General features: G+C 55.9%; 1 protein-coding gene across 2 annotated transcripts in view; it reads left to right on the plus strand.

The window, feature by feature from the left end:
* Nucleotides 1–6,436: 6,436 nt before the first annotated feature.
* Nucleotides 6,437–14,091, plus strand: part of RAB40C (RAB40C, member RAS oncogene family) — a gene marked incomplete at both ends in the record, with an annotated part of 37,816 nt that continues 30,161 nt past the window's right edge. The window contains one exon of one of the 2 annotated variants that reach the window (XM_084270815.1): nucleotides 6,437–6,590. In XM_084270815.1, coding sequence (XP_084126941.1) covers nucleotides 6,437–6,590 — 154 coding nt within the window. The remainder of the gene's footprint in view (nucleotides 6,591–14,091) is intronic. The other variant, XM_084270816.1, reaches the window with a different exon arrangement.

Below are 14,091 nucleotides of genomic sequence, written 5' to 3' on the forward strand. Positions count from 1 at the left end.
ACCCCTATCAGTCCTTGGATGAGAAGAAGTTAAAGATGTCAGATCTTCTCTGATTCCTACCACACCCCCTTACTGTAAGCCACAAGCAGTCTTTGCCAGCCCTCATTCAGAGACTGCAATCTTGCAGATTTCTTTTTCATACTGAATTTCCTTATGTCAGGCCCCACCTGGAGTGTTGTGTCCAGTTCTGGGCTCCCTGGGATAAAAAAGACAGGGATCTCCTGGAGAGAGTCCAGAGGAGGCTACAGAGAGGATGGAGGGCCTGGAGCATCTCCCCTGTGAGGAAAGGCTGAGTGAGCTGGGGCTGTTCAGCCTGGAGAAAAGAAGACTATGGGGGGACCTTGTTAATGTTTATCAATATCTGAAGGATGGGATGCAGGGGGAAATGGGCAGCCCCTTTTCAGTGTCTGTGGGGACAGGACAAGGGGCAATGGCTGCAAGTTGGAGCAGAGGAAGTTCCACACCAACCTGGGGAAGAACTTTTCCCCAGGGAGGGTGAGGGAGCCCTGGGACAGGCTGCCCAGGGGGTGTGGAGTCTCCATCTCTGGAGAGATTCCAGCCCCGTCTGGACGCCGCCCTGTGCAATATGAGCTGGGGAGCTGCTTTGGCAGGGGGTTGGACCCCATGGGCTCTCCAGGTCCCTTCCAACCCCTGGGATTCTGGGATTCTATGATTCTATGATTATTACCTGTTCCCCCCTGTGGCTCCCAGTGCTGGCACAACACATGTTGTGCTGCTTTACATAGGTTCTTGCGAAGGAAACCATGTTTCACTGCATGCAAAACCCCATCCTGGATGAATTCTGGATTCACCGGCACATGATGATGCTGAAAGGAAATCTCACTAATTACTCCGCACAGAAGGCTCCGTTTACAGTTTTGTGAGCTTTAGAATCATAGAATCATAGGATGGGTAGGGTTGGAAGGGACCTTTGGAGGTCATCTAGTGCAATCCCCCCACAGTGAGCAGGGACATCTTCACTAGAGCAGGTCGCTCAGAGCCCCATCAAGCCTGATCTTGATCCTGTAGCTGGACTGTGCCTTGTTCTGCTGGCACATGTGAATATACCATCAGAAAAAGTAGGTTGCCCAGGGTTGTGTCCAGATAACCTTTGAGACTCTACCACCTCCATGGACAACCTGTGCCAGGGCTTGGTCCCCCTCACAGTAAAAAAAAAATGAGAGAGTGTTCCCTGCTCTTTAGACAGAGTTTGATGCACTCCAATTCACTCTTGGCCTGTTGTGTTATGCTGAGCTAGGAGACACCATAACTCAAGTTTCTTCAGCCAGTTTGAAGGTTTGCAGTCCATGTTGTCTCTGTTCCTGTCTCTGTCCCCTATTCAGGGACTCTTCAGCAGTCCCTTTGCCTTTTGGGAGGTGTCTAAGCCCTCTGCAGCCAGCAAGCATTGCCAACTCATTGAGGCAGATACCTGCCAGGCTCTTTGCCAGCTTTTCTGGGCCTGGTAGCAGAGGAGAGTGCCTGCTCTCCTGCCAGACTGCCTCCATTGAAGGCAGAGTGTGAACTCTGAGGGATGTGGAGCAGAAACCCCTACGTCCACCTGGATCTGGGAGGTTCTGCGTGGGTGGCAGCACTCTGTGAATGCAGGTGGGATGGATCTCAGCTGATCCATCCTCATGACATGAGGCCACAGGACTTACCGGTTAGCTCAGGAGCTTTGGGTTGTCTTCACCACACCTGAGCCTGGACCTCAAACCAGTTTCCCATGCCTTGTCTTAGCAAGTGGTTATGAATGCAGACCCTTCATCTCCAGGCAGGTGGTGAGGCTCAGGGCAGGTGGAAGCACCAGACCTAGAGCCCTGCGAGTGCTGGGGCTGAGAGGAGCTGCACACACGGCTCCTGCCCGGGGTGGTATTGGAGCAGCCAGCAGTGGGGAAATCCACGAGAACTTCACAACTACTGTGGCCATTCCTCCTACTTGTGATGTTGTCAGTTTTTAAATAAAGTGTTAACAAAGAGAGCTGAAGCATTGGCAGTTGGGTTGGAAGAGTGTGGCTGTAGGTGAAGTTTGATTGGGGGGGGGGGGGATGGTTTGCAGGTTAAAAAGCAGCAGTAAGTTTTCTCTTCTCCTTCACATAGACTGACAAGTGTTGAGCCTGAGCAAACTGCTCCTGTCGTAGCAACACGCTGTTGGTTGCCGGCTGAAGGGACTGACTTGCCCCCGAGCCTGGCCCAGCACACGGGGCTGCTGCGGCGCCGCGGGTGTCTGCAGACAGAACTGCCTGTGCTGGCTGGCGGCAGTGGGTGCAGGGCTGGGACATGAGGGACTGGGACATGTGGGGCTGGGACGTGCAGGGCTGGAACGTGCAGGGCTGGGACATGCAGGGCTGGGACGTGTGGGACTGGGGTGTGTAGGGCTGGGACATGCAGGGCTGGGACATGCAGGGCTGGGACGTGCAGGGCTGGGACGTGCAGGGCTGGGATGTGCAGGGCTGGGGCATGCACGGCTGGGACATGCAGGGCTGGGATATGCAGGGCTGGGGCATGTGGGGCTGGGGCATGTGGGGCTGGGATATGCAGGGCTGAGACATGTGGGGCTGGGGTGTGCAGGTCTGGGACGTGCAGGGCTGGGACATGCAGGGTTGGGACGTGCACAGTTTGGGATGTGCAGGGCTGGGATGTGCAGGGCTGGGACATGTGTACTGGCTGCAGGTGGTTGCATTTTTCTTTGTTCTGCTGACAGATGGGGATGTTTTGGTTAGTTAAACCTTTTAATCAGAATTTAAATGGATTTTGATTATGCTAGAATAAAGATGTTGGGGGGAGAAAAATAGCTTTTTCCCTCTTGTTTAACCTGCCTACTGAGCACCTGTGTGCCCACAGCAGCAGCTGCCACAGGGCTGGGCAGGGTGCTGCTGGAGGCTCCTCATGCCAGTCTCTGCTCTCCACACACACATGGTATTTCACTGCTCCTCCTGAGTGTTCTGCCACAGCCAGATCACAAAGCCTTCAGGATCTGGTGGATCTTACCCAAGGCTGGGGAGAAGATGGAGGTGATGCTCCTCCAGCTGTTGTTCTGTAGGACTCAGCCAGTGGTACCTCTGGTTTTGGTGAGCCTGCCCATGGATGTGCTGCTGGGGCCAGCGCTCTGCAGCACTGACACAGCCCGGTCTGTGCAGGAGCACAGGCTGTGCTGGGGGGGTGGTGCCTCATGCCACCCCTCTGCTTCGTGCATCACAGCAGCCACACAAGTTCTTTCCCTTTTCCTTTTTCCCTTTTTATTTTCTTTTCCCCTTTCCCTTCCTTTTTTCTTTCTTATGTCTTTTATTATTTTCCCATTTCCCCTTTTTTCCCTTTCCCCTTTATTCCTTTATTTTCTTTATTATTATTTTCTTTCCCCTCCCTCACCTTTTGCCCCCAGCAGCCTCCTGCCCAGCTCACAGCACCCACTCCAACTGTTTTCTGCATCGTGCCCAGGGCCCCACTGGTCGCTGGGGCTCATCTGAGGAGGAGCAGAGCCGGCGTGTGGCCAGAGCGCTGGCACCGGCAGAGCCCCCAGGGCTGCTCCCCAGCTGCCCTGTGCCGTGCTGCAGGAGCCCAGGGGTGAAGCCGTGTTGCCCCAGGCTGGCAGGACCCCCACCTTCCCCATGCTGCTCCTCTCTTGTGATGGTTCCCACCGGTCTGGGCTTTAGTTTGGTTTCTGCCAAACCAAGGTGAGGAACCCCTTGAATGAGCCATAGCCAGGGCTCTGGGGGTGGCCCTGGAGCAGGGGCAGGATTGGGATCCAGAGGCAGAAAGAGACAAGCAGGCTGAGAGAGGGTGAGGCTGGAGAAGAGAAGTCTCTGGGAAGACCTCCAAGCCCCTTCCAGGCCCTCAAGGGGCTCCAGGAGAGCTGGAGAGGGGCTGGTGCCCAGGGCAGGGAGGGCCAGGCCCAGGGGAATGGCCTTCAGCTGCAGGAGGGCAGCTGAAGAGGGGCTGGGGACAGAAATCCTTCCTGGGGAGGGGGGAGGCCCTGGCACAGGGTGCCCAGAGAAGCTGGGGCTGCCCCTGGATCCCTGGCAGGGTTCAAGGCCGGGTTGGATGGGGCTTTGGGCACCCTGGGCTGGGGCAGTGTCCCTGCCCATGGCAGGGGGGCACCAGATGACTATTGAGGTCTCTTCCAACCCAAACCAGTCTGGGATGCTGTGAAACAAAATCAAGGAGATACCTGCCCATCCTCCTCCTCTGCCTGTTCACTGCCACTTGGGAGCCAGTGGGCTGCTGGACAGAAATGAGGGGAATGGCTGTTCTCTCCTCCTGGGAAAGACCTGCCCAGCTCCCCCTGCTCCACCAGCCAGGGCTGTGCCCCGGGGTGAGAGCTTCCCTGCAGGCTTTACCCTCCCAGCCCTGACTCCTAAGGGAACGCTGGAGGCAGCACTGGGAATGAGAGCAGCTCCAGATAGAGTCAGCAGGACACCTGCTCTTCCATTCTCCTTTCAGCTGCTATTTCATTTTGCTTTTTTCCTGCTGTTTCATTCTGCTGTCTGCCTGGGCTGGGTCTTGTCCACCCCAAACATCAGCTCATTTCACAGGTTCCCCTCTGCCAGCCCCACTTCTGGGGGTTCTTTGCAGGGATGGGGGTTATCCACGTGCCCATGGCTGCAGCATTCCTGGCCCATTGCTCAATGCAGAGCAATCCCCAGGAGAGGAAGGTGAATCAGCCGTGCAGTAAAAGCCAGGTTTAGGCAGCAATTAATATTTTATAGAAGCAGGGCTTGCTGCTGCTGCTGCTGCAACCTGAGGAGCACAGGCCAGGGAGCAGAGCAGGAGGAGGAGGAGGAGTGGAGGCTGGAGGAGAGCGGAGGAGAGGAGCTGACTCACCAGCCAGAGGGAAGGCTGCCATCAGCCCTGCAGAGCCCAGAGCCACGGGCTGCCATGCCACAAGCTTTCACCAAGGCTGGGGGGTCTCACACAGGGCAGTTATTGGTGCCGCAGGCCTTGGCGGGTAAAGACCCAGCGACAGGGCCCTGCCACTGTCACTGTCCCCTGGGGACAGGCTGGCTGTCACCCCTCTGGCCCCAGCCTTCACTGGCTGGTGGCTGCCCCATCCGCCCTCCCCAGGCCTGTCCCACAGACAGTGGGGTGCGTGCACCTCCCACCCCCCATAACATACACCCTGATGCTCGCACCATACGTGGATGCTCCCCAGTGCCTGGATGCCCCCCACACTCCCCTGTATGCCTGTCTCACTCCTGGATCAGCCCCACAAATGGATGTGCCTCCACCTGCATGCCCACCCATCTGGGTGCCCCCCAATCCTGCGTGCCAACCTCCCACCTGGGCAGCCCCCAGTCCTGGATACCCTCCCTTCACATGCCTCCTACACCTGGGTGCCCCGTATACTTGGGTGCCCACCATACGTGGACACCCCCACACCTGGGTGCCCACCATAGCTCTGTACCACCATACCTGGGCACCATTGTATCTGGGTGCCATCCCTCATGCCTGGATGCCCTCACACCCGGGTGCCACTCACACCTGGATGCCCTCACACCTGGATACCCCCATACCTGGGTGCCCCCACACCTGGATGCCCTTCATGCCACCATATCTGGGTGTCGCTATCCCTGGATACCCCCATTCCTGGACACCGCCACAGCTGGGTGCCCACCACACCAAAGTGCCCCCACACCTGGGTGCCCCTCATGCCTGGGTGCCCACCATACCTGGATACCCCCATACCTGGATACCCCCATACCCGGGTGCCCCCACACGCCGGCCAGGCCCCGCCACAACCGCCAGACTCACTGTCCCATCATGCTCTGCTCCACTGCGCCCCGCACGGCCGCGGCCTCGCCTCGCAAGGCACGCCGGGACCTGTAGTCCCGCGGCCGCACCGCCCTTCCTTCACCGGGCCCCGCCCTGCGGCCCCGCCCCGCGGCCGTCCGGAGAGGCGCCCCGGGGCGGTGTTGGCTCTGACGGACGCGTTGCTGAGCCTATGGGAGCGGCGGCACTGGGCGGGGGGTGGGTCCTGCGGCCGCCTCCGCCTCGGCCCGAGCGGGCGCTGCGCGGCGGCGTCAGGCAGGGGTTGTAGTCGTGGTGGCGGCGGCTGCGCGGCCCGGCCCGGCCCCGGGCGCTCCGGCCCTGAGGTGGGTGAGTCGGGCCTGGCGCGGCGCGGGGCGGGGGGCCCGGCGGGTTGGGGCCGCGGGGCCCGGCGGGGCGGCGGCGCATTGTGCGCGGGCGCGGGGGCTTTGTCAGCGGCGGGGGGCGCTGAGGAGCCGGCGGGGGCGGGCTGTTTTCCTCCTCCTCCTCCCCCCTCCTTCTCCTTCCCCCGCCTCAGGTCCCCAGCGCGTCGCTCGGCGGAAGATGCGAGGCGCGGCGGAGGGCCGGCAGTGAGCCGCGGCGGGGGGGAGAGGCCCTGCCGGTGTCCCGGCAGCGGGGCCGGAGCCCCGCCTCAGGCCGGCGAGCGGCGGAGGATGCGGATCGGGCCTCCTCGCCGATGAGAGGGAGGATGGGAACCCAGGGCAGCCCGGTGAAGAGCTACGATTACCTCCTCAAGTTCCTGCTGGTGGGGGACAGCGACGTCGGCAAGGGCGAGATCCTGGAGAGCCTGCAGGACGGCGCCTCCGAGTCCCCCTACGCCTACAGCAACGGTAAGGGGCTGGGGCGGGGGCCGGCCCTCCCTCCCCCGCGCCCTCCCGCTGGCAGCACCCGCGTCCCCAGGGGCAGCGGCAGGGACCGTGCGAGGGGCCGATGCCCGCCCTCAGGGACCCGCGGAGGGGCCGATGCCCGCGGGCAGGGAGGGGTTGTTTTCCTTTTCTCTTTTGTGTTTATTGACGGGAAGCCGAGCGCGGTTTATAGGGGCTGCGTGGCTGGCGGCAGGAAGGCCACGGCTGCCTCTTAAAATCCTGAGGCTCCTCAAAGAGAATTCGGCCAGGGAGGCGGCAGAAGGGTCTGATGTAATCCCTGGATGCTCTGGGCATTGCCGAGCGCAGCTCTGCCCTCCGCACCCCGAGCGCAGCCGATGGCCCGTGGGCGCTGCAGGGGTTAACGCCAGGACCGAGCTGTGCCCGGAGGAAGCCGGGTCTGTAACAAAAGAACAGGAGCCTTATTGCCAGGCCGGGGCTGCTCCCGCCTGCGAGCTGGCTACCTAGAGCTGTTGGTCCGCCTCCTGCAAACATCAAGATTTCTAATGGAGCCCATGACAGACCATTAACTACGGTGTCACAAGACCGTAATTAAGAGCCAAGGAGTGCCGCTGTGCTATTTCCTGCGTCCCCTCGCCGCAGTCAAACCGTAGCACAGCCTGGCAGGGTGCAGGTCCTGGGGTGGTTTTCAATCTGTCATACTTCCCCCCCCAGCCTCTGTGCAAAATAACATCGCCAGGGGCTCAGACAGAAGCGATGCAGCTCAGACCCTGCATCATCGCTGCAGCCAACCCCGGGGCTGGAGCAGGTGGTGCTTAGTTCTTCCTGTAAGCCGAAGTCTGGGGGAACTGGGTGCCTTTCGATGCTCTGTGTTGAAGGTGGCTGAATTTAGAGCATAAAGGAGTGGTGCAGTTCAGCTCCTGACTGTGTGTTTGGTCGTTGGAGCTACTGCCAGCTTCGTAGGAGCTGATGCAAGTGTGCACCTGCTCCGCAGAGCTTTACAGGGAGGTGGTGACTCAGAAGTCAGGATGCTTGTGAAACGGGAGCAGCAAATTCTGGAACTAGAAGGTTGTGGTATCATTCATCTCCTTGGGTGTTCGGTTTTGAGGGGGTGCTTTTAAGCTTCCCTGAAGAGAGTTTGTGTCTCTGAAGAGCTTGTCTCACCTGGGAGCTGTAGAGCTGCTCCCTGGGGTTGGTGTTTATGAAGCGGAAAGGGATGAAGAGCGTAACGGGGCAGTTAAGTGAAGTGTTAAAGTTGGAGTCGTCTTTAAAAGGGTAGACAATGGCAGGACAAGGGGGAATGGATTAAAGTTATAGGAAGGAAGGTTTAAATTAGATATTAGGGGGAAGTTTTTTACAGAGTGGTGAGGGGCTGGAACAGGCTGCCCAGAGAGGGGGTGGGTGCCCCGTCCCTGGGGGTGTTCAAGACCAGGTTGGATGGGGCCCTGGGCAACCTTGTGTAGCTCCAGGCCTGGAGGTTGGTGTCCCTGCCTGTGGCAGGGGGGTTGGAGCTCTGTGATCCTTGGGCTCCCTTCCAACCCAGACCAGTCTGTGATTCAGTGATTCTGATAGCAGTGGTGTTGACTGCTGCTTTGGGGGAGGCGATGCAGGAGTAGTAAGATCGCGAAGTGAGTGTGCGGTTGGTTCTTTGATGTATACGTAAAACCCAAAGAACAGTGACTTTGGCTGTTGCTATAAAAGCTTTGTCTCTCTACCTGCTGTTTTATAGCAAGACAATACCACCATCTTTTTTTTTTTTTTCTCCTCCCTAGGAAAAGAAATCTCCCTGAACTAATATTTTCAAAACCTTCCCTCATCTTCTGTGGGCAGTCGAACCCATTCCTAATTAGAGAATTAGGTCACACAGTGTTTTTTTCACAGTAATGTATGCTCTGAGAGTCTCTGTTGCTTCTGCAAAGCTACATGCCTTTTGGATAATCAGAGGGAGTATCTTGGAAATCTGGGTGAGTTTGATACAGTGATATTCCTGACAGCCTTGGCAGTGAGGCTCCCTGTGTCTCTGGCACAGTCGGGGTGTGGGTACTGTCAGGGCACGCTTCTCCCCCAGCATGTTTCACTCTGCCCTGACAGAGACCATCCCCAGATGGGACAGCGCTTAGATTTTGTGAGCAAGTAGTGCCTGGCCTCCTTTTTGACACATGCCTGATGCTTTCCCAAAACTGCAGTGATAGAATATTACATAGAAGCTCTTTTTGTAGATCTTTTACTGGTAAGTGTGTCGTCTTCGTCTTCTTCCTCCTCTCCTCCTCAACCCCACATCCCAATCTGAAGAAGAGTCCTGTATCTGCTACTTTTTTGATCCGCCCCAAACACAGAACTTGCCATATCAGTGTGAAATGGAGTGTGCTTTCTGAGTGGGACACCTCATGCCGAGCTCAGACCCCACATCTCTGGTAGATAAGGCCATGGTGCCAGTGTTCTCTCTCTCGTGGGGTCTCCTGCATTTACTGTGTCAGCCAATTACAGCTGTGTTGACACAGGGTTTTTTGAAATGCAGTGTGAAATGGATTGTCCCTTCAGCTCTGGGGAGGCAGACCTTGAAATCGAAGCTCTGTAAATGAAGCTCTCTGTACTTTTGCTCCAGCTCTTTTGCTGTACACTTGGCCCCTAGGAAAGGGTTGGAGGTATTCCTCTCTCCTCTGTGGGCATGCGGGTGTTGGAACTGAGAGAAGAGAACGCCCTTTTGCTGTTAGCATCTCCTGAGAGCTGTAAGCATTGGGCAGCCTCTGCTTTGCAGGCCTTGGGTGCAGTATGTATGAGCTGTGTCCTGCTCAAAGCTTTTGTCCACCCTTGTTCAGGGTCCCTGAGCTGAATCATCGCTTCCCAGCTCGGTGGTGTAGCTTGGCACCTCATGTTGGATCAGGCAAGTTTTGAATTAGACACTGCAGTTCCTGTCATGTGTAGCAAGACCTTAGCAATGGCCTTTGTTGGAATTCCTGTTAGAAACAAACTTGCTCTGTCTAAGCAGTCCCTGCAGGTGGTAAGAAGAGGTGCAAGTGATGCCCCTGACCATGGCTTCACCCAAGCTGGGAGGGCACTGCATACCAGTGCCTTAAAGCCAGCATTTTAGGGGGGATTTGAGGTCCACTCTTCACCTGTGTGTTTCTTAGAAGGCTCATGCTGAAGTTACCAAGTGTATATAGGTCTCCAGGAGCATCAGGCCAAGTGTTCCTGTGCAGAGGAACCCACCTCCGGGAGTGTTCTTTGTGTCCCATGGCTGGATATTGTCACCTCCCAGTCCCAGGAGGGTTTGTCACTGAGGTGGACTTGTACTTTTTTTTTGGCTAGATGCAGAGGGCTCTGAATTAAGGCTTCTTACTAGTGTTCTGGCAGAAACTTAGGCTTCTGGGAGAACATGAATGTTCTTCTGGGCTTTGGGTGTTCTCCTCCTCCCCGCTTTCACCCTCCCTCCCCAAATCTGCAGTGGTGGAGGTGCCATTCCTGGAGCCTGGCTACTGCAATTCACAGGTAGAAGACCTCACACAGGAACTGAAAATCCTACCTTTCCCCCAAATGCTCTCTTCTCCTCCTCCCGAGGTACGTGGGAGGCCCTGTGCTGTGAGCCAGCCGACTCAGCGCCAAACCGTGACTCGCTCACAGATACGAGTCAACCACGCAGGTAACTTGTCACTTTGATGCTTAAATTGCCCCTTGGGGTCCATCCTCATCCTTGCCCAGGTTTGGCAGCAGGACAGGAATGTCTGTGGTTGCCGGGTGTGTTTGGACAGTGAGATGTGGTGGAGCTGCCTGTGAAAGCAGGGGCACAGCATGTGTGTCCTGCAGAAGGGAGACAAGGCTGTTCCTCACCCGAAGGATCCGTAGCTTTGTCACCACTGTGTCATACCTCTGCTCTGGGGTATCCAGTTATTCATGTGCTTGTGCTGAAATGATCTCACCTAGCTGGTTTGTTGGCTTGCTTGAGGAGCCTGCCCTGCTCCAGCTGCATCAACCCTGGTGAGCTGGGAGGAGGACTCCTTGCCCGGGAGCGCTTGGTGGGCGCGAGTGCCATTGCTGCTGTATGAGATGGCACCTCATGTGCTCCAGAAATAGGGCCAGGGCTGGTCTCGCTACGCAGACGTGACTGTGATGCGCTGTGTCCTCACGTGATGGAGGGCTTTTTCTGGGGCAGCCTTCCCCCTCACCTGCTGCTGTTCCCACAGGAAAGGAGGGACGTGTGTTAGGAGAAGAGTAGAGTGTGTTTCTGAGCAGATGGCTTTGATTGGAAGGGGGATGGATTTTTAGGTTTATTTTTATTTTTTTTCCCATGTCCTCAGCCTGTGATGAGAAGGAAGCCTTATGTCCACACTCTGGTCTCCTTTTGAGGAGCACATGGAGGCTAAACTGGAAGTGTCACCCTGCTGCAGGGAGGATGCTGTGACTAGCCCCAGTGCAGTGAGCCCCCGTGCCTTCTTTTGACCCCATCCCTTAGCTGGGCCATAGCGCCTCTGTGGGAGCACCGTCCGTAGGTGCTGTGACACCCCTGCTATCCAGAGCCCCAGAAGTGGTAGGAAGAAGGTGTGGGGCAGTGTGGCTGGGAGCCAGGGAGAGGCAGCATGAACAGTGAGCGGCTGAGACACTGCTCAGCCCTGGAGGTGGTGGGACCCTCCCAGCCAGTGCTGGTTGCCCAGGGACCTCACCACTGCTGTTTAATTACCAGGTTATTTATTTGCCTCGTGCCTTTCAATGTCTTTTCCCTCTGGTTGTTTCTGTGCAGCTATCTAAATGTGGAGGTCCCTGAGCTGTGCCTTTCAAGTCTTCTCTGCAGCATTTTCCCTTTTAATTTTTTTTCCTTGCCTTACTGTACCTCCCTCTCCAAAGTGCCCTGTGAGCCCTCAGTCACCAGCTGTGCACCCCAAAACACCACCCATAGACCTGCTCTGTTTTGCTACGTAGCAGTCTTCAAGTTAGTTACTTGCTGACCAGGAGATCTGCACCACAACCCGTGTGAGCTGGGGTGGGGGGAAAGGGGATATGTGACATTGTGTCCCTCACTGCCACACTGAGGGGATGCATCTCTGTGCCTCTGCTCTTTGCCTGTCCAAAGTTCCAAGACTGCTCAGGGAGGGGATCCCTGGTTTCTCACCCACAGCCCCTCTGTTTGCTGCTGTGTTTGGCTGGAGGTCCTGCACCGTCTGCCTTGGCTAGTTCGCTTTTCCCAAGCCTTAAGGAAGTGTGTGGCCAGGCAGTTCTGTTTCAAACTCTTGCAGCTCCTGTAAGGACAGGACCTCTGTAAATACGTGATGGCCTCTGACCCTCCCTTCTTGAGCTTACAGGAAACAATTACTGGGTGTATGTGTGCTCTGTAAATTCTCAGGGGAGCAACACTGGTGTGCTGGCACCTCCTGGGTGTAGACACAAGAGCTACAGGTGCTGGGTACGGCCTTGGGATTGCAGCTGAGCGCTCATCCCGGCGTTGCTGCAGTGTGTCAGGGCTGCCTTTGGCATCAGCAGGGAGGGAAGCATCAACCCTGGCGCTGCTTTGTTGCTGCCTCCTCCTCCTCGCCTGGCCACGTGCTGCTGGGTGCATTCCTCCCATCTGCCAGAGCAGCGTGGTCCTTGTCGGCGTTAGACACGAGGCATCTGGCTGGGCTGGCCAGTGCTGTCCCACGTGCTGCACGCCAGTGGAAGCTGCTGTTTGTTTTCTGATGTGACTGTATTAATTGGAATAATGTTTTACTTTGAGCTTGCAGTGCTCTGAAGGGGCAGGGGGAGATGGAGGCAAAAATATTTCAAGGGCAGCCTTGCCATCACGTCCCTGTGGTGGCTGCAGAGCTGGTCTGTGGGGAGTGCTTCGGCTGGACCGTGCTGGTTGTGCTGCCAGAAATCTCTTCCAGTGCCTTGCAGAGCAGAGCGTGGTGGTTCCAGCAATTCCCTGTGTCTGCCAGCACTTGCATCAGTGTCCTTCAGGGATGTTGGCTTCCCTGTCATTAGGGATGCAAACCTGATCTTATCAGAGCAGGCTTCAGCTGAGAGGTGACTCCAGCATCTCTTGTTTCTCCATCATTTGCTACTCCCCCCTTGTGTGAAAAATGTTTCCAAACACAGTGTTAAACCTCCATCTCTGTTTGATGTGGGCCTAACTAGCTGTGGCTTAAACTTAAAACCAACCCCAAAACACAGCAAGCAAACCAACCAACCCATCAAAACAAAAGAACCAACCCCCAGACTGGGTGCCTGGCAGGGTTTTGTATCTTCAGTGCTCTCTCAAGTGAGGATTAAGGATGCACAGCACCGTAGGAGGGTTGTTTCAGGAAGGGCCTGGTTTTGTTGTGGTTTTCTGAAGCTGGGGAGTTATTCTGCAAACTTCTTGATTATGCCAGGCAGTTCTTGCCACCTGTAATCCCCTATCTCAAAGCTTTGCTTTTACATGGCTGTTGATATGTTTTGGAGCCTTAAGTACACAGAGATGATGGGGACTGAGCAGTATCAATCTGAAAGGGGTGGCATGTTCTTCTGTTAACTGGGATTGAAAGTTTCTCTCTAGCTTTTATTTTTTAAAAGCAGGTGGGTTTGGCTGTCTCCAGACCCAGTGATGGCATTCCCTGCTTCTGCTGCTGCGTGGGGCTGGGGTTTTTGTTCAGTTGTTTCAGTATTTAAGCTGCATAGGAAAAGCCCATGGAAAATGTCTCCTCCTCCTCCGCCCTGTCTCCTTCAGCTTTTGTTTCCAGCTGTTCCCTGGCATGTTTTCCCTCCCTCTCTTGGATGAGCAGAGCATCTTTCCCTTCCACAGGAAAATAACTATGCTGTGAGCTGAGGTTTGGGAGAGGAGGTTTTATAACCTGGCTTTTTACCATTCCATTTTCTCTCCCTCTACCCCTCACCTTCCCCCGGCAGCCCACGCTCGGCGCCAAACAAGCAGCCTTACAGAAGCATTATGTCATACCAGTTTCTACTTGATTGCAGGCAGGGGAGGAGGAAGGAAGCTCTGATGTAAAAATCTTCAAGCTAAACACTTGGCTTTGAGCTGGGACTCACCTGAAAGAGAAATCTCCCTGGGGTGTAGATGATTGGGGCTCAGGGCTAGGCCCCCCCCGTCCTCCCCACCCCTTGAAGAGGTCTGTTTACAAAAGTTGTAATAATAGTAAGCTTGCAAGAATAATAAGCTTGCAACATCAGTGCCTGGGTTGTTTGTTCCTAGAGGGCTTCTCTTTGCCCAGAGCAGTTTTTTACGTAGCCAGAGCTCTTTAGATTTTCTTCCTCTTTTCCTACCTCCTCTTTGTCTCATTTCCATCCCCCCTGTTGGGAAACCAGGCAGCCTTACATCATTTAAAAACTTTGGCACCCTGATTAATGGCCTTTATGAGCTGTGCAGCACTGCAGCTGGTCCAATATCAGGCATTGAATTGGGACAAAAATCCACATGCCTTTCAAACAAAATATTTGCTGGTTAAACTGTGCGGAGGAGACAGGCAGAAGGGGACACTAAAGGGTGGTGTTTAGCTGGCAGTTTAATAGATGGTGCTGTGCATCTCTGGAATAATTTCCT

This window comes from Gallinula chloropus (genome assembly GCF_964237585.1).
Source record: "Gallinula chloropus genome assembly, chromosome: 15".
Classification (NCBI taxonomy): Eukaryota; Metazoa; Chordata; class Aves; order Gruiformes; family Rallidae; genus Gallinula; species Gallinula chloropus.